Consider the following 26,604-nt stretch of genomic DNA (forward strand, 5'->3'; position numbering starts at 1 on the left):
GGGGGGTTTGTATGGTAGACCAACACAAAGCAGCACGTTGCAGTGAAGTAGAAGAAGATTGATTCATAATTTAAAAAAATTCAGAGTAAAACTTGAGAATAGATGCATACGTTTCTATTTGGACTGTGTGACACATGGCAGTATTATGCTGTGACGACTCGTTTCTAGTCCATGGGAAACTAGATGGAGGCTGCAAAGGAGCTGAGGCAGACAGAGGTTTACCTTCATGCCTTAGGCATTACGCTGTGCGATTTTAGCAATCTTATCTTATAAAATTATTAGTAAATGCAGGTTTTAGCAGCACACAGATACCGTGTTTTTCGGACTATAAGGCGTACATAAAATCCTTACATTTTCTCAAAAATTGCCTTATGTATGTGCCTTATATATGATTACCGTTGTGCTTACTGACCAACTTTATGTGGTACAATGTTTAAAAAATCTGTTAAAATGTGTAAGTAGGACATTGGCAAGTAATGAAGCCGCTCCGCTCAATGGACATTCGGATCTTTACGGTACACTGTCGCTTACATGATCGGACCCCTAAGTTGTCTACAATACTGCCTGGTTGTAATGTCGAAACTAGAAGTGCATTCATGTACGCCCTGGCAACAATAAATCAAGTACGTTAATTCAGTATAAAAGTTATGTTTATTTTGGCCTTGCATTAGAAAAAGGGCAGTGTAGTCCAACTAGTCTGTCCTCCTGGCAGAGACAGATAGCTCTCCCTCTCAGGAGAGAGCTTTGTTGCGGTGCGTAAGATCAGCAAGGTAGCATACTCGCGTCCTATGCTTAGGTTAGCGTTTCATTTTAATCAGTCAATAAATGTACACTAGAAGCATAATTCGCCTGTACAACTCGTGTATATACGCTACCCAACGCCTAAATTAGACTGGAGTTCTAATTTCAGATGCGTACCCTCCTGTTTGACAGGGAATAAACGGGAAAACAACATCCTGTGTCAAAGTTCACTTCCAGAAGTATCCCAAAATAAGTCGTCGAAAATAAAGCACCATGGATGATGTAGTTGTGACAAGCTAACAAAGTAAAATATGCAATTTCTAATCAGATATGGTCAAGATATGGACTTTTAGGAGATCAGCACATATTACTGTTAATTTATTACCGTAACATATATTACTGGTAATTTGTCTTTCTATAATTACTTACCCATGACGAAAGTTTTTCTCTCCACAGAATCACGCAGCTGTGGAGCGTGCTTTGCAGCGTCTGGTGTAAATTTACACTTTTAAAAAACACGCCCATAAACCGCGCTGCTTACGTTACACAGCCAGTGCATTTCCTCCTTAAGGTGACCAGGTTTGATTTCTCTAATGAAAACTGGGGACATCTCTGATTTTGCAGAATCTCTGGCTGGGGGTTGGTTTGTTTTGTCTGAACTGCGGGGCGGGGAAGGTGCGTTCGGCAAAGCTCTACATCGCCGGGACAGCGGCAAGACCGCTGTGTTGTTGCGGTAAACTTTCTTACTCCATCATGATACACTAAAATCGGGGACATTTCCAGGGACAGCTTTTGTTGGAGAGAAGTCATCCAAAACAGGGTCTGTCCCCAGAAATTGGGGACATCTGGTCACCCTACCGGAGGGGCGGAGTGATATTACACACCTGGGAATATGTGATGCGCCTTATAATCTGGTGCATTTTATATGTGGACAAACACACACATAGACACGTAAAGTCATGGTGCGCCTTATAATCCGGTGCACCTTGTGGTCCTGAAAAATACGGTACTGACCGAAGGTCGTCTTTGGTTTCAAGACACCAACAACGGCTGACCTAGAACCTGTCACAGTGCCACGATTTTCCTTCAGTCCTCGCCTTTCGTCTGGGATAGCCCAAAATCGCACAGTGTGTACCGGGCATTAGAGACAGACCTCCTACTGTAGTTACAGAGAAAGGAAAGTTCTCGAAAGTACTGACTCGGGTGCTTCATACAAATGCACGACACACTTTAGATTTTGAAAATCATATATCCTTACACCATCACTTTCTTGTCATGTACTACTTTGTGTTGGTCTAATAAGTTGAATCCCAATTAAAAAACAAACAAAAAAAAAACTATAAAGTTTGTGGTTGTGAATCAACAAGGGGTGTCGACGCTTGTGTAAGGCACCTGGACTATAATTCAATAATATATATCGATCAATAGACGTATATCGAAAACAAAAGGGTCAATAAAAAGGTGAATAAAATAAGTTTTCCTTCCTTTTGCATTATAGCCATGTAGGTTAATATTACAGTCCCGACCAATCACAAATGCAGATCCAGGAACCAAGCTCCGCCCCCTTGAAATAGTTCAGAGAGCACACTTTCTTGTCTTCTTTTTTGGTAAAAAGTTGGGTAAAAAGTTGGTTGAATTCCGTGTTTGTGTGTTCTGTATCTAAAAATAAGTTGCTAAGCAACAGCATAGAACGGTCAGGGCTGCACTTGAAAAATATGTTTTGAATTTGTTGGTGATTATCGATATCGATCAACATGATTTCTTTTCCAGCCCTAAAGGCACCCACACCAACATTCGTGCCCCTTCATTCGCTCTGACTCTGAACGCTCTCACTGGAGCTGAACTCCTTCCTCTGCCCCCGACTGTCCTCCTCCTGGCCCTCGTGCGAGTAGTGCACCAGGGTCTGGTGTCTATTCCTGGACGGGGCGTCTTTAAAACGCAGGCCGCAGTCCTCGCAGGCGTAGGGCAGCCGCTCACTGTGGCCGGCCGCTGCTTCCGCCTGTGACCTGCTCTCGTCTCCGCCGAGCGGGAGGCCGGAGTGGTCGGGAGGGATCAGTTCTGAGCTGAGGGGGTTTGGAGCCGAGGACCCGCCCGGGCCGTCCTGTGAGGCACGTCCGCCGGCGGTCGCAGGCAGAGTTCTCGGACGCCCGGGAGAGCAGCCCGTTGGTTTGGCTCGCGCCTCCCCGTCGTCTTCACGAGACAGACCGTGGACTGTGCGGTAGTGGAAGCGGATCCCGGCGCGATTTGAGAAGCCCCTCCCACAGAGGCTGCAGATAAAGGGCCTCTCTCCTGTGTGGATGCGGGTGTGGATCTTGAGCGCTCCCGACTGGGTGAAACACTTCCCACACAGGCTACAGCTGTAGGGCTTCTCCCCCGTGTGGATCCGCAGGTGGGCCCGCACCCCCGCCAGATGGGGGAACCCCCTACCGCAGAAGTCGCACGAGTACGGCCTTTCGCCCGTGTGAATCCTCCGGTGGATCTTCAGGGCCCCCGACTGGCTGAAACTCTTCCCGCAGTCGGCGCAGGAGTAGGGCCGGGCGCCGGTGTGCACGTTCAGGTGTATGCGCAGGTTGCTGTGGGAGTTGAAGGCCCGGCCGCACTCCGTGCAGAGGAAGCCGGAGGGCTTGTGGGCGTGCTCGGAGCGCTGGTGCTGCAGCAGCTGGGACGGCCGGGGAAACGAGGCCGCGCAGTGCATGCAGGGATGGAGCGACGCCAGGGGCCTCCCTCCTTCCCCCTGCTCCTGCTGCTGCTGCGCTTGCCTGTGCTGGTGGGGGCAGACCTGAGGACAGGTGGGGAGCGGGCACCGGCAGGACAGGCAGGGAATGGGGGCAGACAGCTGGGCAGAGTGGGCGAGCTGAGGGCAGGGAACGCACGACGCTATGGGGCAGTGGTGGTGATGGAAATGATGGTGGGCGTGGGTGTTGGAGAAGGGGGAGTCTGTGCTTTCCTGGCTGCCCACGAGGTGGGCGCAGGTTTGCATGCTACGGTGGCAACACAAGCAGGGAAACATGGAGAGGTGGGCCAAGGAGCCGGCCGACGGTCTTACTGGAGGAGCGTCGGCGCTTTGGTTTTGGCCCCGGGTCCCTCTGTCTGCAGCAACGTCGTCCCTCTGTGGCCGGTTGGACGGCCTGGACTCCTGCTCGGGTGCGGGGCCGGTGGTGTCCGGAGAGCACATGTTCACGCTCAGGTCTTTGGGCTGGCAGGAAACCTGAGAGTATAGCGATGAGGACGCCGACTGTCTGGGTGTTAAGGTCTCAAAAGAGGAGGGGGAGCTGAAGAAAGGGCAGCCAGGGCAGGTGCAGGCATGATGCTCATCTAAACCTGCAGAGCAAACACGAAAAGCAGAGTTACTCGTTTTTACCAAAGCTAGAATAGTGGATGAGCAACAACATCTGCTGAAACTTGGGACAATTGGAGCTGCAGTGCTGGCTATATTGACTGGGATTCCTGCTAAATTTGTTTCTTTAAAAACAAAAAAAAACAAAAAAAAAAGGTGGGGAGGATTATTTAATTTGAGTACATTAATTCGGTTAGGGAAGGATTCTGATGATGATGGGGAGAAAAGCCACAATAAGTCTCTGGTGGCACAATAATTGGTATTAATCCCTTTCAAAGAAACACACAGAAGCATTTTCATTTAATCTATACTTTATCTTTTTATGTTGATCGGACTAATTTGTTCTCTGGGGTATAAATATGACGACTTGACGCGACATAGGGATGTTTCCCCATTGAATACATGTTCTCAAATTAGAACTAGCGTTTGCTTTTTTTGTTTTTTAGCAGGAAATGATTATACTGCAACAAGCAGGAAGTTTATTTTAAGCCTTTTTTTTTTTCTTTTTTTCTTTTTTTACACATCTTTACCAACAGCGCCTATTAATGTGACCAGCGATGCATATAATAAAAATAAATGTGTGTTCTATCCAGTGCCGGAGGATGAGATATGTTCAATAATTTCTTGAGAAACAGAATACGTTAATAAATATGTTAAACGCACGCTTTAAAATTCAACAAGACCGACAATACATGTGGCCAAACAAGCACATCCAGTGTGGGGGCGCGAGGTTACCATCATTAGAGGGATTTTACAAGATTTGGCAAACAGTAATGCAAATTTGATGTGCATCATTTTCTGTCTTTCTTCAAAAATATTTGCACTTTTAAGCTTTTCAACAAATTGCATTTGTACATTAACACATTGCTAGATGAGAAAGTGCAATTTCAAGTCCACAAAAATCCTGCAATTCCCAATGACACTGAACTAATGATAATCTCATTAGTTAGTATTAATGCTTTGCTACTCATTTTAAATTTGCTCCCTAAATTACATGGAAACAAACAAAAAAACACTAGAAATTTAATTGGAAACCGGATCATAATTACACAATCCTTCAATACAGAAACCAAATACATTAATATATATCGTGATAATTTTTTGTCCACATGACCCACCTGTGGTTTTATCCTCAGGCAACATTTTAAATACTTCAAAACATAAAGTAGCTATTATATGAGATGGCTTTCCCTCCAGATATACACAAGTGAACACATACATACCGAGGGTGAATGTTGTGGATAACACAACACAAATATGTCACTCTTAGTTTACAGGCACCCAATGTTCTATTGCTACTAGGGCTGGGCAAGTTAACGCGTTAATTTCGCGTTAACTCATTAGACTATTAACGGTGATATTTTCTTTAACGCGCGTTAACGCATGTTGCTCACATGCTTTTATTTTGTGAAGGTCTGTTGCTGCGGTGTAGGGGTTTGAATCAGAACAGTAGGTGGCGATAATGCGCCAATAACCTCGCTGTCAGCCAAACCTCGGATTCAGAGGAAGAAAGGTGCTGGCCGGAAAAAAACAAAGCTGACATGCGGAAGGCGGTGTTTCCCGCAGGAATTTGCTTAGGCGAGGCGGTGAGTTGGCGAACGGAACAAGTTTTGTGCGGAGCGGAGCTGAGTCTGCATCGACGCCGTCGGTGAAGTCGCTTCTCGCTTCAAAGCATCCATGTGTTTTTGCCTGTTTTTCCCTGACATTCACTATACGCACGCGAGAAAGCAACAACAAAAAAACATGCAAGCATATCGAGATAGCAAGCATTTCAGTTTAAAGTTCTTCCAGCAACAAATATGACAGAAACAAGTTAGTTGTAACCACTGCCAAGTTAAACTTTGGTATTGAACATAAAATGGTAATGCTGCTCCCTGCGGTTACCTCAGAAATTGCCTGTTTTTGGTAGATTTTTTCCCCATAAAGAGAATTCCCTGTCAGTGGCAATAAGCTTTAATTTATTATTATTGCTAATTTTTGTTTTACATGTTTAAGTTGAGCTTTACACCAAATATGTGTTACTGATAAGTGCTACAAATGTCACAACACTTTTGTTCATATGGCAGCAGAACATTAAAATAAAAGTGCTCTTTACACTACTTTTGAATTCATTCTTGGAGTTTTAAATACAATGCGATTAATCATGATTAATCAGGCAAATTATGCGATTAATCGCGATTAAATATTTGAATCGTTGCCCAGCCCTAATTGCTACTAATCTAGTTTTATAATAATATATGGACTAATAAGTCTAATTTAATTAATGTAATTAGAAACATTTAGAAATATGTTTTAGATATTTACTAACAGGGTTATGATTTTACAATCTAGAGAAGAAATATAGTTATTTATAGCTCTTGTTAAGAGACAAGACTGTGATTGGATTATATGTTAAATGGCCTGCCATATGTGTGTTTGCCACCTTGCGCTCTGTCTCTGGCCTCCGTCCTCCTGTGTGAGGCCCCCGCATGGGGCGGTCTGCCCGGCGCTGCCTCCCTCCTCTCCTGGACGGTCTGGAGGGGCTGAAGCGAGGCCGCTTTGAGCCCCAGGGGGACGCCAGCGGCCACGGCCGTCGCCCCCCACGCCGCGCCTCTCACATCTGGCGCGTTTTTGGACTGGTTTCCAGATGTGAGGAGGTCGCTGATGTACTGGTGCATCTCCATCCAGGAGCACTGGGCATGCTGCGACACCTGAAAGGGGAGCAGGAGGAGTCGTGACCCGAGCTTTCCTCACCAGCCAGGCCTCACACACATACACGCAGCTCTCGACACGTTTTGGTCGTGAAGCTTTTTTTTTTTTTACTCACATTCTCGCTGCCCTTGTCTTTGTCCATGAGCTGAAGGGGAAACTCTGGCGAAGGACGGAGCTCCGCTGCGTTTACAGCTGCGACTCTTTCCGCGGGGGTCGGGGCGACGAAAGCCACGATAAAAATAACAAACACACGCTTTGTTTTTAGCTTCACACGCCCAGCGGACCGTCTATTTCCGGGTTAGCGAGACACGTGGGAGCCCACGTGGCAGGGATGCGTTTTTGCTGTTTTTGATTTTGTCCGATTAACTTCAAAGTGCTCTATTTTATTGAGTTTGTTTTTTTTTTTTTTTTAGACACGTTTGTCTATGATAGCCACAAGGTAACACGGTAACTGGGTCAAAAAGAGACGTGGATATGGCAGAGTAGTTGTTTTTAAAATAAAAACAATAAAGTGTGGCTTGAATTTGTATTTAGCTCTGTAAGAGATCATGAGATTACAGAGATTGGATTGCAAAATCGGTTGCCATGGAAATTACAGATACCAGACTCTAAAGGCAAAGAGTCTGACATACTTAGACCGGAAAGAATGACTGATTAGTGGAAAATGTGTCAGCAAGGACACGTCTGCATTACAGCATGATCTTTTCCACCAATGTGATGAACTGAACGCTGAAATACTGTGCCCGCCCCTGATTGGGTGGACACAACAGGTAGATGGTTTTTATGAAATTCAAAAAACAGTAAGAGAAAGAAGAAATGAAAGACGAAATAGAAAAGAGGAGAGGGTGATAACAAGATTAAGATTTGGGCATACAGGACTTAATTATACACTTTATAAAATTCAAAAGCATAATACCGGCAAATGGGATTATTGTGGAAAATATGAAACAGTAGAACATGTTATAATAGAATGCAATAAATATGAAAGAGAGAGAAGATATATGAGGAAAGAGTTTAAACGTATTAAGGAAAAGATTAATTTATTAGATATTTTGTGGAAGCATTTGGGGAGTAAACATATACAAATAGTTATTCAATATTTAAAGAAAACTAAATAATATCATAGAATTTGATTTATAGAAGGAGTGAATTATATAAATGAGTAGAATATTAAGGTACATATATACAGATAGATTGATATATATATATATATATATATATATATATATATATATATATATATATATATATATATATATATATATATATATAGACCATTAAGAACCACACATCATACCAGTAAGTGGCGGTAATGCTACTTAAAGTTTGTTGCCAACCGCCATAAAACTCCACAAGAAGAAGAAGAAAAAGAAGATTGGGTGGACACATGCTTCCTATTTAAGGTCTGTGTGTCAGAACAAACGAGGTTCTCAGGTACCGGTTGTGTTGTGTTGTTATGAGAACCCAGGGCTGAATCTGTGAACATTGCTCTGCCTTTTTAGATTAAATATGGTAAAATATGCTTACGGTTTTTGAAGAGTCTTTTTATTACTACAGATGTCTACAATAGAAACACCACATTGTCAGATAAAAGAACCTGGGGAGACCGAGAACAGGTCTATAGTTTAACAGCGCCCTAACTTTTCTCGATGCCTCTATGAGTTTTACTAATCTAAACCAGGGCTCTGCAGAAATTGGCCCAACAACTCAAGGCGAATCCCATGGGAGAAAAGGTGTCCATAAACATCAGATTTGACTTCTTCCCCAGACCCTCAGTCGAGTCAGGCATGGGCTTTGACTAGGCCACTCTATCACACGAACATGCTCTGATCTTACCTGTTTCATCCTGGCTCTGGCTGTATATTTTGGGTCAATGTCTTACTTTTGTAGCTTCTAACTGGTTTTCTTTCAACACTAGGATTTAGCTCCATCTATCTTCTAATTAACTCTGAAAAACGCTCCCAAAGCCTGAATCAGGCGACATAAAGTAAATAAATATTAGCCACATACAGTTCATCGCATACCTCCTGTAACGGAAACGACAAGACTGAATATGTTCTCTGGATTTCTTTGCCTTTTTTCCTAACTAACTGGAAAATGACGCAGCATTTATATGATAATCAGATATTAACACCCTGACAGCACATCTGAGAGCTGACGTGTGGCACCGATGCTTGTGAAAACTGCAGCAGGTTACGGTTCTGTGCAGAAGAGAAGTGGGTGGGAACCTTTATTCTAGGTACTCACGAGTCCGTGTGGGAGTCTGGTTTAGGGTTTCTGCAGTGAAAATATTTCTCTAACTTTTTTTTGGTACAGCACTTTTCACACAGCCAAGTGAAAAACAACTCTGATAAACAATTAAAAGAGGGGTCTGGATTGTAGGAGATGAACTAAGCAGTCGTGTTGATTAGCAGGGAAACACTATATAAGGAGAAATAAATACAATTTCTAAAGACACTAAAGTTGTAAGCGAAGCAAGTTTATTTGGTGGTGCCTTTCTCCAGCCAGTACATCACAGGACAGAAGCATGAACACCCTCACACTTTAGGGCAATCGTACTCTCCAAGCAGAAATAACCCAAACTGGGATTCAAACCTGCAACCGTCTTGCTGCAAGGCAAAAGGGCTACCAGCTGTGCCACCATGCAACCCCAGCAGAGGTTGATATTAGATGTTTTCCATCCAATCTAAGATTTATGTAATCTATATGCTGGTGAAGATTCTCAGTCATCCAGGTCATGGTCATTCCAAAAAAGTTAAAAAACAAAAAAACGACCATATTTTAAAAATAAGTTTGAAGACGTTTCGCTTCCTATCCATAAAGCTTAGGATGATTTGAAAGGGGGCTGAAGGAAACCATTGGCGTTAAGAGAGAAATCACAACCTTAAAACAGAGGAGGACTTAGGTTCCAACTCTCCAAAACTTACAAACACTGCTATAGGGTTGATTCCTTCCAATTATCACCTCAATCCTCACCTCCATACAGGTGATCAAAACATTGTTCCTGTAAGCCATGCATATAACCACCCTAACGACTCCCCATTGCAGAGGACTGGACCAGTTTCGGTCTAATTTGTAGACCAACACTGACCTTAACAACTCCCCGTTACTAAGGGCTGGACCTGTTTTGGTTATATTTGCATGTTATCTAAGCTATTATAAGGCCTTTGTTGGTTAGTAGTACTATAAAGCTTGGAACTCCACACTACTCCAGACTTTTTGAATTGAGAAAGCTTTCTGGGTAGGAATCAAAACATCTTCAAACTTTGGGGGGAAAAAAAAGTCCAGTTGTTTTTTTTTTTCTTTTTTTTTACTTTTTCGGTATGGAATCTATAATTGAAAAGACGGTTTATGACCAAAATGTCTCTTTATGTAAAACAACAACAACTAACACTAACTTGGTAGAAGTTTTGCAACGATGGGTCTAGAACTCGTTACGGCCTACACTGCAAAAACAGAACGAAAAATAAGTAAAATTTTCTTGAAATCAGTGTATTTGTCCTTGATTTGAGCAGGTAACTAAGATTATCTGCCAATGGAAAGAGTCATTTTAACCCTAAAATAAGATAGTTAGATATACTGCACTTGAAATAAGTGGATGGAGACGAGTTCTTCCTATTTTAAGTGCAAACATCTTATTCCATTGGCAGATTATGTTATTTACCTGCTCAAATAAAGTACCAATACACTAATTTCAAGAAAATTATAACTTATTTTTAGTTCTGTTTTTGCAGTGTAGCTTGAAGACACAGTTGATCATAGCATGGTAGGAGTGGAACGATGGGTGGGGATGCTGTTCAGAAAAACTGGTGTGTTTATTTTAAGTAGATCACCGCAGTGTCCTTACTGTTCCAAGTAAAATAAATAAATGTAAAAAGATAAATAAATAAACTCAGGTAGTTCCAGATCCTGAACCCTGCTGCCAGACTCACAGCCAACGGCAGGTAAACAGATCAGGTCACACCAGCCCTCAAACCAACTACACTGGCTCCCTGTTAGTAAAATGACGGCTGTTTAACTTTCGCTATTAGTTTATGAAGCGCGCAATAGTTGCTTGTCGACCAACGTAGACCTCTGAAGTCATAAGATCTGCTCGCTCAGTGCTCCCAGGACCAGAACTAAACAGAGGCAGGCAAAATTACAAAGCCTGAGATGTTTACTGCAGATTTAAATAAAATAAAAAAATCTCACTAATAAACTCTTCACCCGATCAATGACCCCTTTAACGACTTTCCTCCGATTCCTCAGCACGTCGACTTGGGACGGCTGGTCTGCACAGACGAACCTGCTCCAGCGTGAGGGCGAGCACGATCCACCTGACCTCAAAACAAGACACAAAAAGGGCACAGCGCTTCAAAAACAAACGTTTATTCACCTTTGAAAAACAACTGGAGTACAACTGGATTATTCCATACCACAAATAGTGTAAATCCCAAGGTGACCTAATACCTGTACCATTTGTAACTTCTTAAATACTGAGACGTTTGTCGTATAAAAAAATAAAATAAAATACACACACACACACATAAAAAAAGGACAGAAGATTCCACCCAAACATATATACAGGAAATGAGAACCAAGAAGATTTTTCATGACAGTGATTCAGCACAACTCGTCGCTCCACACGCCGGGACACACGTTCACACAGAAAGACACACGTCGGTGGAATGTCTCATTTCTCCTGAACACCGTTTCACCTACAGCCCATCACTTAGTTATTGCCAACTTCCTGCAAAAACTCCACCAACAAAAAAAAAAATCTCCAAATGAATCATAGCAACAAATAAGACAACGCTTCCTTATAATAAAACTGCCTGACAGACAGAACAGTTCCTGTTTCATGTATTATATCAAGTGCACGCCATACTTATTACTACTGGGAATATAAGTGCCATTCCTAGGTCCTGTCTAGAATTATTATTGCGACGTACGATGCGTGATCTCTGCTGGGGGGGGAGATTTACTCTTCCTCGCTTTAAACGTCCATTTCCAACTTTATGCTTTTCTCTGGGCTGCGCTCTGTCAGCTGGCTGCACGTGGAGGACCACGCAGCGGCGTCCGGACCGGGAGCGGCCGCCTTTGCATCAGCGGTCGGAGGAGGAGGCGACGCCGCGTGAGCGCTGAGAGGAGACGCCACCGCCGGCTCTACTTTACACCTCTTCGCCGCGCTACACGCGTCCGTGTGTCCCTCCGCTCCGTGCCGTGCCGAGTCCTGCCCCGAGACTTCAAATTCGCACGGCTCGCTCTTCACCGGAAGGAGCGGAGTGTCCGACCGCGCGCGTTTAGGGGAGCCGGGCTTTTTGGACAGGTCCAAGGGCGTTTCCGCGTCCTGCCCCGTGAAGCTCGTCACCAGCTCCAGCTCCAGGCAGGGGGTCAGCGAGGCTCCCACCGCGGCGTTCACTCCCGGCAGCAGAGACGGAGCCCGCACGGCGCCGACCGGCAGCTCGTCGCTCTGGGTCGGACAGACGGGAAGAAACACGACTAGGTTCATGCCGGGGGGCGCCTTCTCGTCCAGGGTCAGGGTCCACAGTCCCTCTGACGGGCCGGAGTCGCAGGACGCCGTCTCTGTCCTTGGTGGCCTCGGACTGCCGGGGTCCTCTGCCGGCGCAGCGTCGCCGTTGGCCCCGGGGCCCGTGTTGGCTGCAGGGGATGCTTTAGCGTCTTTCTTCACATCTCTCCTCCCGGGTAGCGAGCTCTTCGAGGAGTGACGCTTCTTGGGAACGCCCTGCAACAAGACAAAGCACAGCCATCATGTAGAAACGCTCCGAGTGTTTGGGGTGAGACGCCTAATGGTTTAGGTCACCATTAAGCTCGCTGGTCGGTGCAGGCTGGGGTTAAAAAACTAAAACGCAAGTGTTTTTTTTTTTTTTTGTGCGAAAATAAAGAAAAATGTTACAATGAGGTAGATGTAGTTTGTTTTTCATGGTCAAAAATGGAGAAATATAATATTTTAATATTTAAAATCATGCAACATCATGTGGAAGGAAAACTTCTGCAAAATGTTACTAAGGAATCATCGCCTTTAGATATTTAGCTAAGTAGTGAACCGGACCTTGTGCAGCGTCACCACTATGAAAACATCTTTGACAAAACCTGGACTGGATGCAAAACCTGCAATAAACCTTTCTCATCTTAAACATCTGTAAAACCACGTATCATATTTCCATCCCCTTCACAAGCGTGTAATGAAATTAAATTACGCTGAAGCATGAAGTTCTACTGAGGCAAAATGTGACAGAGCTCAAACCGGGGAACAGAGTTTCTAGAACCCAAACACGGTTAAGCAACTCTAAAACTAGAGAACGGAAAGAGCCAGCACTGAAAATGAGGAACCATGATTAATATTGACACTATAAACCAGACCTATAAGCAGAACAGAGACTTTCTCTTCTCGTCCGTTTGTGCCCTCAGCTCCCTGTGAGAGAAAAAAAATACGCCTGATGCCTTAAAATAGGCGTTTAACACACCAGAAGCTCTCTATGTAGATGTGTTTGTACAAGTGTGACTGACCAGTGCTCACCACGTGTAACAACCCATCCAGAGCACAAACGCAAAGCAAACAAACCCACAGATTTCCATAAATTATGTGTTAGAAAGTGCAATGACAGGAAGAAAGTAGTTTAAGAGCCTTCCTGCCGCTGAGTTCAAATGAACATCAGCCGGGTGAGCCCACCCTGCAGGAAGCATGTCGTGGTGGGCAGAAAACCACCGAGCGGACTCGGTGCCGATGGCTTGGGTTTGACTTCAGAAAGAGGAGTTTAATTATTTTATAACACCAAGGCACCCCGTGTGGCGCGCTTCAGAGAGGCCTGGAATAAGCAGGTCGAAGGAAACAACAACAAAACGCTCAACCACCACGGCCTGTTTACACCTTCACCGCACAAGACTCCACCGCTGAAGGAAAAAAAGAATAAAACAAGCTTAAAGCACGTTTAAAGTTTGCCGTACATATAAACACGCCTACGAAGCACCGGGACGATGTAATCTGTTCAGACAAGACCGGAAAGGTAACTCGTTTAGACCCCGGAGTAGACACTGCGTACGGAGGTCAAACGGCACGGCGTACGGAGGTGGGAACATCATGGGGTGGAGCTGCTGTTCACACTCCAAGGGAGGCTGAACTAGGGCTGGACGGTATAGGAAAAATAAATAAATAAATAAAAATCGATAAAATAGAAATCCTATTGATCGATGTTGACAATTATCAACAAATTCAAAACATATCTTAAGTGCAGCCCTGGACATTTTATGCTGTCGCTCAGCGACCTATTTTAGATACAGAACTCACAAACACTGAATTCAAACTCAACCCTTTATTCAAGCAACTTTGTACCAAAACTGCAAGTTTTTAAAAATGAAAAAAAAGAACGCGCGTGCTAAGCTAAACGTTGAATCCTTTGAAGGGGGCGGAGCTTAGTGCTGGAGCATTCCTCGGTTTCCGATTTTGCTTGGTTGGATGTAGTACCTGTAATATATATTAACCTACATGGCTGAACGCAAAAGGAAGAAAAACAACAATTCAAATATCTTTTTTTTTTTTTTACATCTGTCGATCGACATATATTGTTAATGAATTATTGTCCAGCCCTAGACTGAGCGGACAAACATACTGAGACATTCATGATAAAGAACCTGCTGCCGTCTACCAGGAAGAGGAGGACAGATTCACAGGTGGAAATGTCAACGAGACAGGATGACGTGTTTACTCTGACGGTTTGGATGCACAGAATAAAGAAGATCGCCCAAAGCTGCTGCTCTAAACCTCCGCTAACAAACACAAGTGTGACAGTGAGCCACATGTACAAGAATGACAGACACTATATTGCCGTCAGTATTTACTCTCCCAACCAAATGACGTAACTCAGGTGTTCCAGTTATACGCCCACAGCTGTATAAATATCAAGCTCCGAGGCTGCGGACCGGTTCTACAGACATCAGAGAAAGAACGGGTCGCTCTCCAGCGTAGCTTCTGAGACAAGACGCCACCTGTGTAACAAGCCCAGTCGTGAAATTTCCCTCTTCCTAAATATTACACAGACAACTTGCCAGGGGAGTCATAATAAAGTGGAAGTGATTTGGAGCGACGGCGATTAAGCCGTTAAGGGGTGGGGGGGTACGTAAACTGACAGAGCGGAGGTGCTGAGCTCAGGCCCGTGGTTTCAGAGACAGGGCCTCTGAACGCTTCGGCACACCAAGAAACTTTGGACAGCTCAATGCCCCCAACTTTGTAGGACCAGTTTGGAGATGGTTCCTTCCTCTGCCAACATGGCCGTGCACCAGATCACGAAGCACGGTCCGTAACAACACGAATCAGCGAGTTTAGTTAACCCTGACTGGCCTACAGAGTCCTACCCCAACCCAAAAGGACACAGCCTGAGAGTCGGGCCTTCTGGTCCAACATCAGTGTCTGACCTCATCAATGTGCTTCTGGGAAAATTGGTCAAAACTGCCCATAAACACCTGATAACCTTGTGGAGAGCTTCCCCAGGAGAGTGAAACTGTCATGCTGCACCCTGTGGTGAATCACAGAACGCCACTTAAGCTCATGTGCGAGTCAACTGTTCTGTTATTTGCAAACCCTGATTGGTTATAAAAAAAAACCTGACAGGAAGGTATAAACCCAATTTAACACCAGTAGACCAGATTAAAAGTCCGACACTTACTGCAGGCGGAGTCTGCCCGCAGGTTTTGAGGTGGATGTCGTAGTTCTGCTGGTGCGGGAAGCCCAGCCCACAGCTCTGACAGAAGCAGGGCGACTGCCCGGCGTGCCCGCCCATGTGGGACATCAGCAGCAGCGCCGAGCGGAAGCCCTTGCCGCACTCGGCGCACTTCAGCACCCGCTGGTGGGCGCCGGCGTGCTTCTTCAGCTCCTCCGAGGTGTCGAACCTCTGGCCGCACTCCAAGCAGCGGATCTCGTCCGTTTTCTGGCTGGGCTCCTGGTTGCCCCAGCAGCCCGTGTCCTTCTTGTGCCGCTGGAAGTCCTCCTGGCTGGGGAACTCCCTCAGGCACGCCACGCAGTGGATGCGCTCGGGCTCGCACTTGTGCTGCCGGTACAGCTTGGCCAGCCGGAAGTGGCAGCGGCAGCGGATGCAGGTGTACGGCAGCAGGCCCAGGTGCGAGAAGCTGTGCTTCAGCAGGGCGTTCTTCTTGGCGAAGGTCTCGCCGCAGTCCGTGCACTTGAAGCTGCGCAGGCAGCGCTTCTTCCTGTGCCGCGCCAGCGACTTCTCCGTGCGGAAGCTGCGGCCGCACGTCTCGCACACGATGTTCACCATGCACTTGTGCAGCTGCACGTGGCTCTCGCACTCCTTCAGCGAGGCGAACACGCGCTTGCACAGGTCGCACTCGTAGAACTGCTCCTCGAAGTGCGTCCGGGACAGGTGGCCCTTCAGCTCCTCCTGCGAGGAGAAGCCCGTCAGGCAGATGCGACACCAGTGGCACTCGGCCTTGGCCTTGGCGTGCGTGCGCAGGTGGAGCCGGTAGTTGTAGATCTGACAGAAGCGCTTGCCGCACTCGGCGCAGCAGTAGGGCCGCGCCCCCGTGTGCAGGTTCATGTGGTCCTGGAGCTTAAACTTGGAGGGCAGCTGGAGGCCGCAGACGCTGCAGCGGTAGTCGCCGGAATGAAGCTGATCTGTAGAGGGGGGGGGGGGGACAAAGAAGAAGAAGAAAGTCACAAATGTAGCTTAACAGTAAACAAACCATTCTGAGTTAGAACTAAATGGATCAAGATCCTCCACTCCCTGCTGTACCCAAATAGACAGTCCTATTATTGAAGGCGTGCATTAATTATTCCCTTTAGCTGAAATATCCATCCATCATCTAACACCCTTATCCCTATTGGGGTCACGAGGGGTGCTGGTTCCTGCTGTCAATGGGCGAGAGGCGGGGTACACCCTGGACAGGTTGCCGGGCAACACAGAGACAAACAACAATTGTCACACTCTCACACCTAAGGAGAATTTAGACAGACCAATTAACCTAACAGTCATGTTTTTGGATAGTGGGAGGAAGCCGGAGTACCCTGAGAGAAGCCACGCATGCACAGGAAGAACATGCAAACTCCATGCAGAAAGACCCAGGGCAAAGATGGGACTCGAACCCAGGACCTTCTTGCTGCACGTGACATTTTCTTCCTAGAAGACTATTACAGTCCACACAGCAAAAACGTCAATTTATTTTCAAATACCGAGAGCCACTAAGGGAGAAACCAGCTGGTGGACTTTACTTTATCTCTCGGTTTCATCTGTAGTAATGAGCGATCCCCAGAAAGCAGATAAACTCAGAGCTTTTAAAAAGAGATCACAAGTAAACATCTGTAAATCAGCATCTCATCAGGATGTCTGATGACCTCCTGCATGTGGACATCCCCTCCAGCCTCACCGTTGCTCAGCTCCTCCTCGTCCTCCTCATCCTCCTCCTCGTCAAACTCTTCCTCAAACACCTCGGACACGTCGCTGTCGTCCGAGTCGTCGTTGTCGTCGTCGTCCGCCTCCTGCCGGGCGTCCGCGGTCTCCGCCCGGGGGTCTTTCTGTCCCTCCTTGGCCGCCGGCTGAGGGGCCTCCTCGGAGCGGTCGCTTTTAGCGGACCCTGCGGGAGGTGCAGCAGCCCCGTTGGCCGCTTCTTGTCCGTTCCTGAGCCTCCTCCTCTGCCGTCCGTCCGCCGTGGAAGCCGCCGCGGGGTGCGGGAGTGCCTTTTCCGCCCGGGTTCGCCCCGATGGAGGGTCCTCCTCCGGCGGGACGTCCCCTGGTCCCGGGTCTGCCAGCAGGATGCCGCTGGGAGGCTCGGCGGACATGGCTGTGGAAGAGGAGCGTTGGGTTATCCCCCCGGTGGACAAGGAGCGCGCCGGTTTCACGGAACAAAGCTCACCTTTAGCGGCTCCTCTTCTTCTTCGTGAGCGCTGGCTTTAACTTGGACCGAAACTCCTTTAAGCGACACACCTTGCCGCTCCGTCGGCTCACCTGGCAGGAATGATGGTGGCGGCTCGGCGTACGTCTGCAGCCTTCACCTGCGATGCTGGCTCTCTTTAAACCCAACAGATCCCAAAACATGCCGTGCGGAGCAGAAGGGGGAGGAGAAAACCCAAAAACCAGCCGCCAGCGCGGCGCGAAACCTCAGCGGTGAGCAGCGAGCCGACAGAGCTCACCTGCCTCCATGATCTACCGCGACCACAGGACAACAAAGGCAAACACACGAAGCAGCGCCAGGAGGGGAAAGCTGCGCATGCGCTCTCTGGTACCCCTAGTGGTGTGGAGTGGTATTACAGCGGCACGGGGCTTTCTGTTTTCACGCATAAAAACACAAGTTATATATATTCTTGTATATTAAAATGCCAAGGCCCGTATTAAGACAATGTGGTGCCCCTGGGCACTATACCTCAAAGCCCCCCCCCCCCTTACCCGTGCTGTCCTCCGGTGAAAAACATCAGACATAATCAAGGGGATTTCTGTAATGTAATTTACTATTTGCTAATTTACTCAACTACATGTAGTCATATGAGCAGTGATCAATATTCAAATATCTAATTTTAAAATGTTGAAATAAAAAAAATCTTGATTTATTTATCATTTATTATTATTGTGACATCAGTGTTCATAAAACGAATAATGCATGGTCTTTCAACAATTTCAAGTAAACAATATAACAATTTATGAAAAATATATTTTTAAAGCATGTGTCATGTGGTGCCCCCCCATGGTTGGTGCCCCTTGGCACTGGCCCACTGGCCCTTATGGATAATCCGGCCCTGAACATGACAATCAATGCAGGTATGAAAAACTGTCAAATGATTCGTTATTTTATAATGTTTGACAATAATATAATTTTTGTGTATTTTATTGGGATTTCATTTCATAAATGAAACGTTGAGCATCACTAGGTGTGCATTTGCATTCAGGAGTCCTGAATCATTGCTTTGTACAACCATCGATGCCATTACTGCCGTAAAGCTCTTGTCGTACGCATTTTCCCAGCTTTGCGCCTCTAGAGACTGATTTTTATTGAATAGGTCAAGCTCAGTTTTAAGTTCCAATTCTCTTGCAGTCTCTGACAGATGTTCTTCTAGGGCTGCCCGGCTGCCAGCTAGTCTTCCTGTCTTTACATCATGATGCTGCCACTGCACTGTGTCACAGTGAGAATAATGCAGTCAGCTATTGGCCAAAACATTGATTTTTGCTTTCATCTGATCAGAACCCCTTTTCCCATATGTTTGCCATGTCCCTTACATGGTTAATGGCAAACCACACAGGGGCTGTGCTTGTAGTTGTCTTATTGCCGTTGTTCCATAAAGGTCAGATTTTCAGAGTGCAAAACTAATAGTTGTCCGGTCAGCAGATTCTCCCGCCTGAGCTGTGGCTCACTGGCTCCTCCAGGGAGACCATGGCCCTCCAGGTTGCTTCTCTGATAAATGCTCAGTAAAGGTGGACTGCCATATCTTAGCAGATTTTGACCCGTACTCTTTCCGTTTTTGGATGGATTCAAGAGTGCCCGCTAAGATGTTCAAAGCGGCATTTGGTTTATTGATCCAATCCTGCAACAAAACACTCCACAACATTAGCAATAGCGAGTAAAGTTTTATTTCACAAATAATAAAAGCTTTTTGTGTTGCTCCAGGTTGATTTAAAACACAAGGAATGGATACTTTCTCATTACCATCCTTATTACAATTTACAATCAGAAGCATTAAAATACATGTAAACCCGAGACCCGCAGAATATCCCTCCACTGGATCAAAAGTGGGCTCCTACCATGTGAATTGTTTGCAGCAACTTCAACAGCATTCACCACTTTGTTCAGTGATTCCACAAACACAACAACAAATCCATCAGCTGAGAAAACGCTTTTGAAATATTCAGTAGGGGCCCCTGGATGCAAAAGTGTGACCCTTAATCAAGGCCTGAGGTTTTAAATCATGGAACAACTGGATAAACAATTCACTGTAATATATGCGGATCAAACTCACCAAGTTCTGCACATTTTCACATAACTTTGATCGCTGTAATCTAATACGATTTCAGCAAAAGAACATTAAGTATGACACTGTTGTACAATATTAAGTCAGAATAGTGCACACTAACTTGATGCTAAGGATTTCTTCCCAACAAATGCCTTGCAGTTTGAAGTTTGAAGAGCTGAAGAGCAACCTAATATCCTCGTGGTACTTTGAAATATGATGTTCGAGAGTTTTAGAAAAGTGCGTCTTTTCAAGTACATATAAAGAACCCAGTTTTCATGACTAAGTCTTTAAATAATACACTACAGGTGAAAGCTTGAATTAGACTCTACATGCAATACCGTAAACGGTTGCCACGACGGAAAAAAGCTTCAGGCCACGACTCGTCAGCTCGCTGAATCACCTTTACAGGTGATTAACTTGAAGAAGGTATTTTCTGTGGGGCGTCATCAGCCTCCCCTCATTATGGAGGAATTTTTGGCACTCTTCTACAAAACAATTTGCAGGCGCGTTCTTTGATGCACAGCTCCTTCAAGACCCCACCACACAATTTCTGTCAGGTTGAGGACTTTGAGCCGGTGGAACAACTTGATTTTCTTGTCTTCGTTCTGTTGCAGATTTGCGTTTGTAGCTGTCGGCGACAGTACTCGCATGGATGGTGTCCTTAGCAAGGTCCCTATGTCACTCCATATGTTACCAAAGCCATGCCCATTCGTGCAGAATAATCAGAAACATTCACAGAGAGAGAAAAAAAAACATTGATCTGATTTAGAAAGATTGGGGGAAAAAAGATAAACTCCAACAATATATCAGTAATACTAATTGTACCGCAATCATTTCAGAAACATTGAAAGAATCTACGTATGGCTGCTCAGTTTGACTTGTCATAATATCGTGCTTTTAAATCAGTCAATCAAACCTTATTTAAAAGCTTTTCATACATTCAAATGGTGGCGATGATCATGCCACACGGGACAATGCACATTGCAGAACATGACACGAAGGTTAGCTTTCATCTGCCGTCCCTCAGAGTAGCTACCATATAAAATATAGTAAATATAAATATAATACATAAAAAGACGTCCATCATAGAATCAGCTAAATGTTATAATCAGAATACATGTGTTAGAATAGAATAAAAAAATAAAAATATTCAAGGAAGGGCACTTAGAAAGAATAGAAGAGCCATAAAGACTATCACCACAAATCATTACAATGTAATACAGGTATAACAATCCCATAATCAGAGGGATTATCTATAAGGCATGATTTTTAAGTTATTGGAAAATGATTTTAAAGACCCATATGTTTTTTGCCATTTTATTCTAGCCATGAGGCCTTCAATGAAAATAAGTTCTGACCCAATATACAGCAAGCTCCCCTCCCGCAGTAGCTCTGGTGGTCCTTGTAATGTAACATTTGTGACTACAGATATTAATGAAGTAGCATATATAAGTGAGAGATGAATCCACTTTCACAATTGTCTCAGTCTAACGTTGCTCTAGAGCAAAGAAAGCTCTGAAAAATGTTTTATTATAATTAGAATAAAAGTTCCTAAAATCTCAAAAAGTAGTTTAAACAATATTTATTCAGTGTTATTTAGTCTGATCACACTAATTATGTAATAATTTGAGTTAGAGATGTCTAAATAGTCTCTTTAACAACACAACAATCTTCCATTGCTTTTCCACATGCTCACATTTACAAGTGTCTTCATCAGTAGGACCAAGTAGTTACCTTTCCTCTTATGAGAGAAGCAGCAAAAATGTTAGATTTTTCATAACGGTGTTGATTCTAAGAGCCAACTCTGATTAGCTGTTAGAATAAAAAAGGGTCTGATAGCACTGCTTCATGTTGCTTGACGCTAGCAGTTTTTAGCAACCCTCATATTTATGAAGTTATCATGAATCCACATATTGGCGACTCAGAACTGAAAACAAAGACAAGGCCAGGTCTTTCATCGGTGGCTTCCCTTTGAGACAGCCTGTTTATTTCATTTTTTGCAGTGTCCAGACACATTGAGGAGAAACCAGGTGAGTAACATGATCTACACAGTTTCTTATGAGAATCTTGAACTTTTTTTTTTTAAAGACAGGAAATATTACTTTAACAAGTGAAAAACTAAATATAAGAATTGATCTGTAAAAGAAGAAGGAAAAGAAAAATCAGGATTATAAAAGGATGTTTTCTGCCCACATGCCAAACGCTCTAGATCAGATCTGGAGCGTTTAGCCACCGTCTTTTCATGGCAAAACAGAACATTTCTCTGTCATTAAAGTTTAATTTAAAAAGGTAAGAAGCAAAAAATGAACCAAAATGAAAACAGAAACTGTACATAACACATTTCTTTTAAACAGTCGGATGTTCACATAGTATTTCTACAAGGCATCTAATTATTAAAAGTATGTACTTACATCTGTTGGGGAGGGGGGGCAAAAATGAAAAACAAACTTACAAATAAAATCCCTCACAAAGTGAGTAAATCAACTGAAAATACCAAAATAAATTCAAAAGCGCACACCTTCAACTAAAAACAACCAAAATTCATTTAAAAGAGAACCAAACCTGCTTCTTTATACAACTGAGCTGAGCAGAGTAAGAGATGCGTTTAAAACTTGGTTAGTCAACTCATGAGATGTCAGACTTCCGCGGCTCATAATCAAACGCGGCTTTAAAAGTAACAACCTGCTAAAACCCGATTCTCCAAACCGTTCCCACTTTGTTTAAAAACATCGTTCAGACTCTGACGTCGCCCAAATTTAAAAGAAAGGGACAATTCAGGACTAAAAGGACTGAAAAAGCACAAACTTTCTGCGGGCTAAATTATCTGTTGGCGCCGGACTTGTCCGGGTTTTCGGCCTTCTCCTCCGGGTGGCTCTTCAGGTGAGCTTGCAAGGTGCGCTCCCGGCTGAAGCTCTTGCCGCAGGTGGGACAGGACAGACGGCCGGCGGCGTGGGCCCGCGACATGTGGGCCTCCAGCTGGTCGGCTCGGCCAAAGCTCTCGTCACATTCTTCGCAGGGATGGGCTTTGCGTGGGGTGTGTTTCTCCTTCTTGTGAGCGCGGAGCTGCGCCAGGCCCGGGAACGTCATGTCACACACCGAACACGGGATCTTAAGAGGCAGCTCGTCTTTTGGTTTCTTCTCCTTCGCTTGGCCGTCGTCCTCCGAACCTTTCTTATCCTCCGTTTCTGCCGCCGCCGCCGCTTTAGGAGGACGGCCGCGCTTTGCTCCACCCGGCGCAGCAGGTGCAGCAGCAGCAGGCTCTGCCGCGCCGCCGGCCTTCGCCGCCTCCTCGGACGACTCCTCCTCGTCTTTCTTTTTCCGCTTTCCCTTCTTCTCGGAAGCCGCGGGGTCTTCGGCTTTGGCCGGGCGACCCCGTTTCTTGACGGGGGAAGTGCTGCCGTTGCACTGCTGGCCTTCGGGGTACTTCTCCTGGTGCGCCTGCAGCTCTGATTCTGCTTCGAATCCCTGGCCGCACTTCTTACAGCGGTGAGGTTTGGACGGGTCCTCCGGCTGCTCTGCGGGCTCGTCGGGGCGGGGGTGCTGGGTCAGGCGGTGAGTGCGCAGCAGCCCGGGACTGCGGAAGGTCTGGCCGCAATCTTTACAGACCAGCAGCTTCTCCGGACACACCTGTCTTCTGTGGGACGTGAGCTGCGAAGGGTCAGAGTATAAACATTTTACACCCCAGTACTGAGAACAAACACTGATACACCGCTCATTCCAGAAGCATTAATGCCAATTTATCTTTTCCACATTTTGTCACGTTTCAACCACAAACTTTAATGTACTGTGAGCTTTTACGCTGAGAGAACAATAGGACACGTGAGTAAGTGATCTGGAATCTCGGGTCTGGTGGAATATGTTTCTACCAACTTTGCACAACAAACTAGCTAAAGCTGAATCAGAAAAGCCTTCTCCACAGTATGATTCTGCCACCACCATGTTTAACAGTGAAGGTGGCGAGTTCTGCTTTTAATCCACACACGGCATTAGGCATATAAACCACAAAGCTGCATTTTGATCCCATTCATTCAGAGCATCTTTATCCCCTGTGCTGTGTCCCCTGCGTTGCTTATGGCGAAAATCCTGATGGCTTTCCTCCTGCTCCTCGTCTGTAAAGGTCCGGTTTGTTGAGTACAACCAATAGCTGCTCTGTCGTGAAGCCCACCTGAGGAGCCAATCACTGCAGCTCCTCCAAAGTCATCACATAACTAATCCTCTCTCAGTCCGCCCCGTCGTTTTGAGTGGGCGGCCATATCTTGGCAGGTCTGGAGTCATGACCTTACATGCCCGTTTTTGGATGGTAGAATAAACTGATTATTTTCCAGATCTCAACATATTGTTTTATGACTAAAACCCTGCTTTACATTTTTACTAAAAACTTTCTCCTCGACCGGTCTGCAGTGATCCTTGGTCCGCTTCCTTCACTAATGTTCCCCAACAGGCCTGAGGCCTTCACAGAACAGCACACAGGTGCGCTCTACCTACTAGGAATTTATTTCAACATATAATTTTTTTTAAATTTATTTAGAAACAACCTTTTGAAACGTGTGCTTTTGAATCTACTTTACTACGACGCACTATGTTGTGTTGGCCTGTCAAACAAAATCCCACAGAAATACATGGAAGCTCCTAACGTTGGCAACGAGTGAAAACAGCAAGGGATATTGATATGTGGGAAATGTTATTTTAAACACTTCCCATTTTAACATTTGAGAGCTCTTTTGAAATAAATAAAAAAAAACAAAAAAAAAACACAACTCACCTCAGAGAACGTTTTAAAGCTCTCCTTGCAGTGAACGCACTTGAAAGGCTTGTCGTCATTGCTGTGTGTCGGCTGATGCTGCGTTAATTCCTCGGACGACAGGAACGTGCGGTCGCACACGTAGCACGTAAACAGTGTGTTTCCCTGGGCAGAGGTAAGATGCAGAGAAGTTAAAAGCATTTAGGGCTAAACGGCTTCCTCTTGTACCCCGACCGAAAGGAAAATATGTCCCAAATTACACCAAAAGAAGGGGGGGGGAAACTTAAATAAAATGCATGTAAAACAATTGCTAGAAACATAAATAGTTATGTTAGACCACGTGTGTAGGTGAAATCTTAAAAAAAGCAATGGCATTTTAAAAAAAGGTGAAATATTGCAGCCTTTATTTCCCTCAACTTGTGTGAAAACCCACAACAACGAAAACAGTTTTATTAAATATCGCAACAATTCAACAAACTCTCCGATGAAGGTTTATTTATTTTTTTACAGATACAAGAAATGGACTTAGAATAGTCCCCTATTTAGCTATTCATCACTGTAAGAAGATTACAACAAAAACACTCGCTTAAATGATCCAAAATAGAAACAAATTCTGACAAATACTTCGACTGAAAGCCACTGATCTCATAAAAGATGAATGAGCTGTGAAAACCTACTTGCTGAAGCTGCTGTTTGTACTCCTCCCTGTGGCTCTTCTTCATGTGTCTCTCCTTTGCTTTGGCGTTGCAGAAGGTGATGAAGCACTGGAAGCACTGCAGGTTCTCATGCTGATCTGAAAGACACACACACACACACACACACACACACACACACACACACACACACACACACAGAAACACGTTTAGGGTTCTGCTGGTGCTACCAACCCGGTTCAAACTGTGGGAGGGGAGGGTCCCCTTGGAGCACTTACAGGTCTGGACAGAAGGAGCTGGAGGTCCATTCAGAAAGGCGGGTTTGTGAGGCAGTGCTGGCTTTTCAGGGGGGGCCTCTGGTGGTGGGTCTGGCAAGGCCTGACCCATCACTATCTCCTCTATGTTCAAAATGTCTGAGTCCATCCTGGGATGCTGCTGCGACACAGCCTTCCTGGATTCCCACAACAACAAAAAAACACCAACAGATTTAACACTGCCTGCAAAACTAGCGTTTCTTTAACAGCAGACGTCCCTAAACACAAACTGAAATTATGAATAAATAAAAAATTAAGATAAAAAACTCATTAAGTTAATATAAGGTTAAAAAAAACCTTTTAAAGACTCTACAGCATGTATAACCAGATACGTATTTAACATTTAAGCCAGGACTGGCTAAGTTGTTGCTGGAGCTGACGTTGAACGTAACGCTAAGGCCGCCAGCTATGCTAAGCTAACTAGCTTCATGCTAGTCCACCACATTGAGGATTATAACGCCACATATTTCCAAACCCATCCTATGTCTAGACAGCAAAACCAACCCGCTGAGTTATCGGGTTAATTTCGCTTTAATGTAGGCTATGTGCAGATAGCTAATGGTGGAAACAAAGCAGCAGACTAGTTGAGCGGGTTAACGGCGGCTAGTTAGCGCTAACAACACTCCTGCCATTCAAAAAAAAAAAAGATCCGCAGACTTCGAGTCTGTTCACGCAGAGTTTCAAATTATTTTTACACACCGCTTACAGCCCGATAGCCAATTTGGAGCGCATTGTGCAAATACAACAAACTAATACTAGTGAATGAATACGATATTTGTGCTAAAAACATGAGGACGTTACCTCTAACCGCTCTTTGAAGCTAGTTTGACTGAGAGAGCTGACCCTAGAAGTACAACCGATAGATCGCGCACTTCCTCCTGAGCGTTGCTGGGAGGCGTGATGGGACGGCCAAGATGGCCGCCGCCTGGACTCCTCGGGGTGGTCGATGTTTAGATTATGATTAGGAACAAAAGAACAAAGTATCAAAACAGAGATGAGCTGAAGTTACAGCGCAGAAAACGGTCTGAATCGCTAACCGCAACATTTAAAACCCAAATAACTCTCCTGTTATTTGCTGAGCAGCAACAAATTCTGTTTTATATTATTTTTAACTACATGGAATGGTAATACACATGTAGCCGAGTGTAAAAAATTACAAACTCCAAAAACACTTTGGG

At 45.1% G+C, this 26,604-nt stretch overlaps 3 protein-coding genes across 4 annotated transcripts; all 3 read right to left on the bottom strand.

Annotated features, from left to right (window-relative positions):
• Positions 1-2,404: 2,404 nt before the first annotated feature.
• si:ch211-79k12.2 (C2H2-type zinc finger protein) lies at positions 2,405-7,602 on the bottom strand. The gene is made up of 3 exons (XM_012871695.3): positions 6,885-7,602; positions 6,501-6,768; positions 2,405-4,062 (listed from the first exon to the last, which is right to left on the bottom strand). Exons 1-3 carry the CDS (start codon positions 6,909-6,911, stop codon positions 2,546-2,548), a joined length of 1,812 nt encoding a protein of 603 aa, XP_012727149.2. The 5' UTR covers positions 6,912-7,602; the 3' UTR covers positions 2,405-2,545.
• A 3,517-nt stretch (positions 7,603-11,119) lies between these two features.
• wu:fe05a04 (zinc finger protein 628) lies at positions 11,120-17,975 on the bottom strand. Its single transcript, XM_036131807.1, has 4 exons — positions 17,633-17,975; positions 17,147-17,560; positions 15,433-16,397; positions 11,120-12,494 (listed from the first exon to the last, which is right to left on the bottom strand). The coding sequence occupies exons 2-4, from the start codon at positions 17,556-17,558 to the stop codon at positions 11,745-11,747; spliced, it is 2,127 nt and encodes a 708-aa protein (XP_035987700.1). The 5' UTR covers positions 17,559-17,560; positions 17,633-17,975; the 3' UTR covers positions 11,120-11,744.
• Positions 17,976-21,670: 3,695 nt separating this feature from the next.
• Positions 21,671-26,365, bottom strand: znf576.2 (zinc finger protein 576, tandem duplicate 2). Of its 2 annotated transcripts, none has more exons than XM_012871739.3 (5): positions 26,228-26,365; positions 25,391-25,563; positions 25,137-25,252; positions 24,481-24,624; positions 21,671-23,366 (listed from the first exon to the last, which is right to left on the bottom strand). In XM_012871739.3, exons 2-5 carry the CDS (start codon positions 25,533-25,535, stop codon positions 22,539-22,541), a joined length of 1,233 nt encoding a protein of 410 aa, XP_012727193.2. In that variant the 5' UTR covers positions 25,536-25,563; positions 26,228-26,365; the 3' UTR covers positions 21,671-22,538. The 2 variants fall into 2 exon arrangements, with proteins under 2 accessions (XP_012727193.2, XP_012727202.2); XM_012871748.3 differs by having other exon boundaries at positions 26,126-26,238.
• Between the last annotated feature and the right edge of the window lie 239 nt (positions 26,366-26,604).

The sequence above is a fragment of the Fundulus heteroclitus genome, chromosome 3, assembly GCF_011125445.2.
Source record: "Fundulus heteroclitus isolate FHET01 chromosome 3, MU-UCD_Fhet_4.1, whole genome shotgun sequence".
In the NCBI taxonomy this organism is placed as follows: Eukaryota; Metazoa; Chordata; class Actinopteri; order Cyprinodontiformes; family Fundulidae; genus Fundulus; species Fundulus heteroclitus.

Coding starts and splice junctions, on each gene's coding strand:
- si:ch211-79k12.2 (XM_012871695.3), bottom strand. CDS start 6,911: ATGGACAAAGACAAGGGCAGCGAGAAT. Junction 6,769..6,884: donor AAGACAAGGGCAGCGAGAAT/GTGAGTAAAAAA, acceptor CTCCCCTTTCAG/GTGTCGCAGCATGCCCAGTG. Junction 4,063..6,500: donor GGCCAGAGACAGAGCGCAAG/GTGGCAAACACA, acceptor TTTGCTCTGCAG/GTTTAGATGAGCATCATGCC.
- wu:fe05a04 (XM_036131807.1), bottom strand. CDS start 17,558: ATGTCCGCCGAGCCTCCCAGCGGCATCCTGCTGGCAGACCCGGGACCA. Junction 16,398..17,146: donor CGAGGAGGAGCTGAGCAACG/GTGAGGCTGGAG, acceptor CCCCCTCTACAG/ATCAGCTTCATTCCGGCGAC. Junction 12,495..15,432: donor GCGGGCAGACTCCGCCTGCA/GTAAGTGTCGGA, acceptor GTCTTGTTGCAG/GGCGTTCCCAAGAAGCGTCA.
- znf576.2 (XM_012871739.3), bottom strand. CDS start 25,535: ATGGACTCAGACATTTTGAACATAGAGGAGATAGTGATGGGTCAGGCC. Junction 25,253..25,390: donor AGCTCCTTCTGTCCAGACCT/GTAAGTGCTCCA, acceptor TGTGTCTTTCAG/ATCAGCATGAGAACCTGCAG. Junction 23,367..24,480: donor GCTTTAAAACGTTCTCTGAG/GTGAGTTGTGTT, acceptor GACCCTTCGCAG/CTCACGTCCCACAGAAGACA.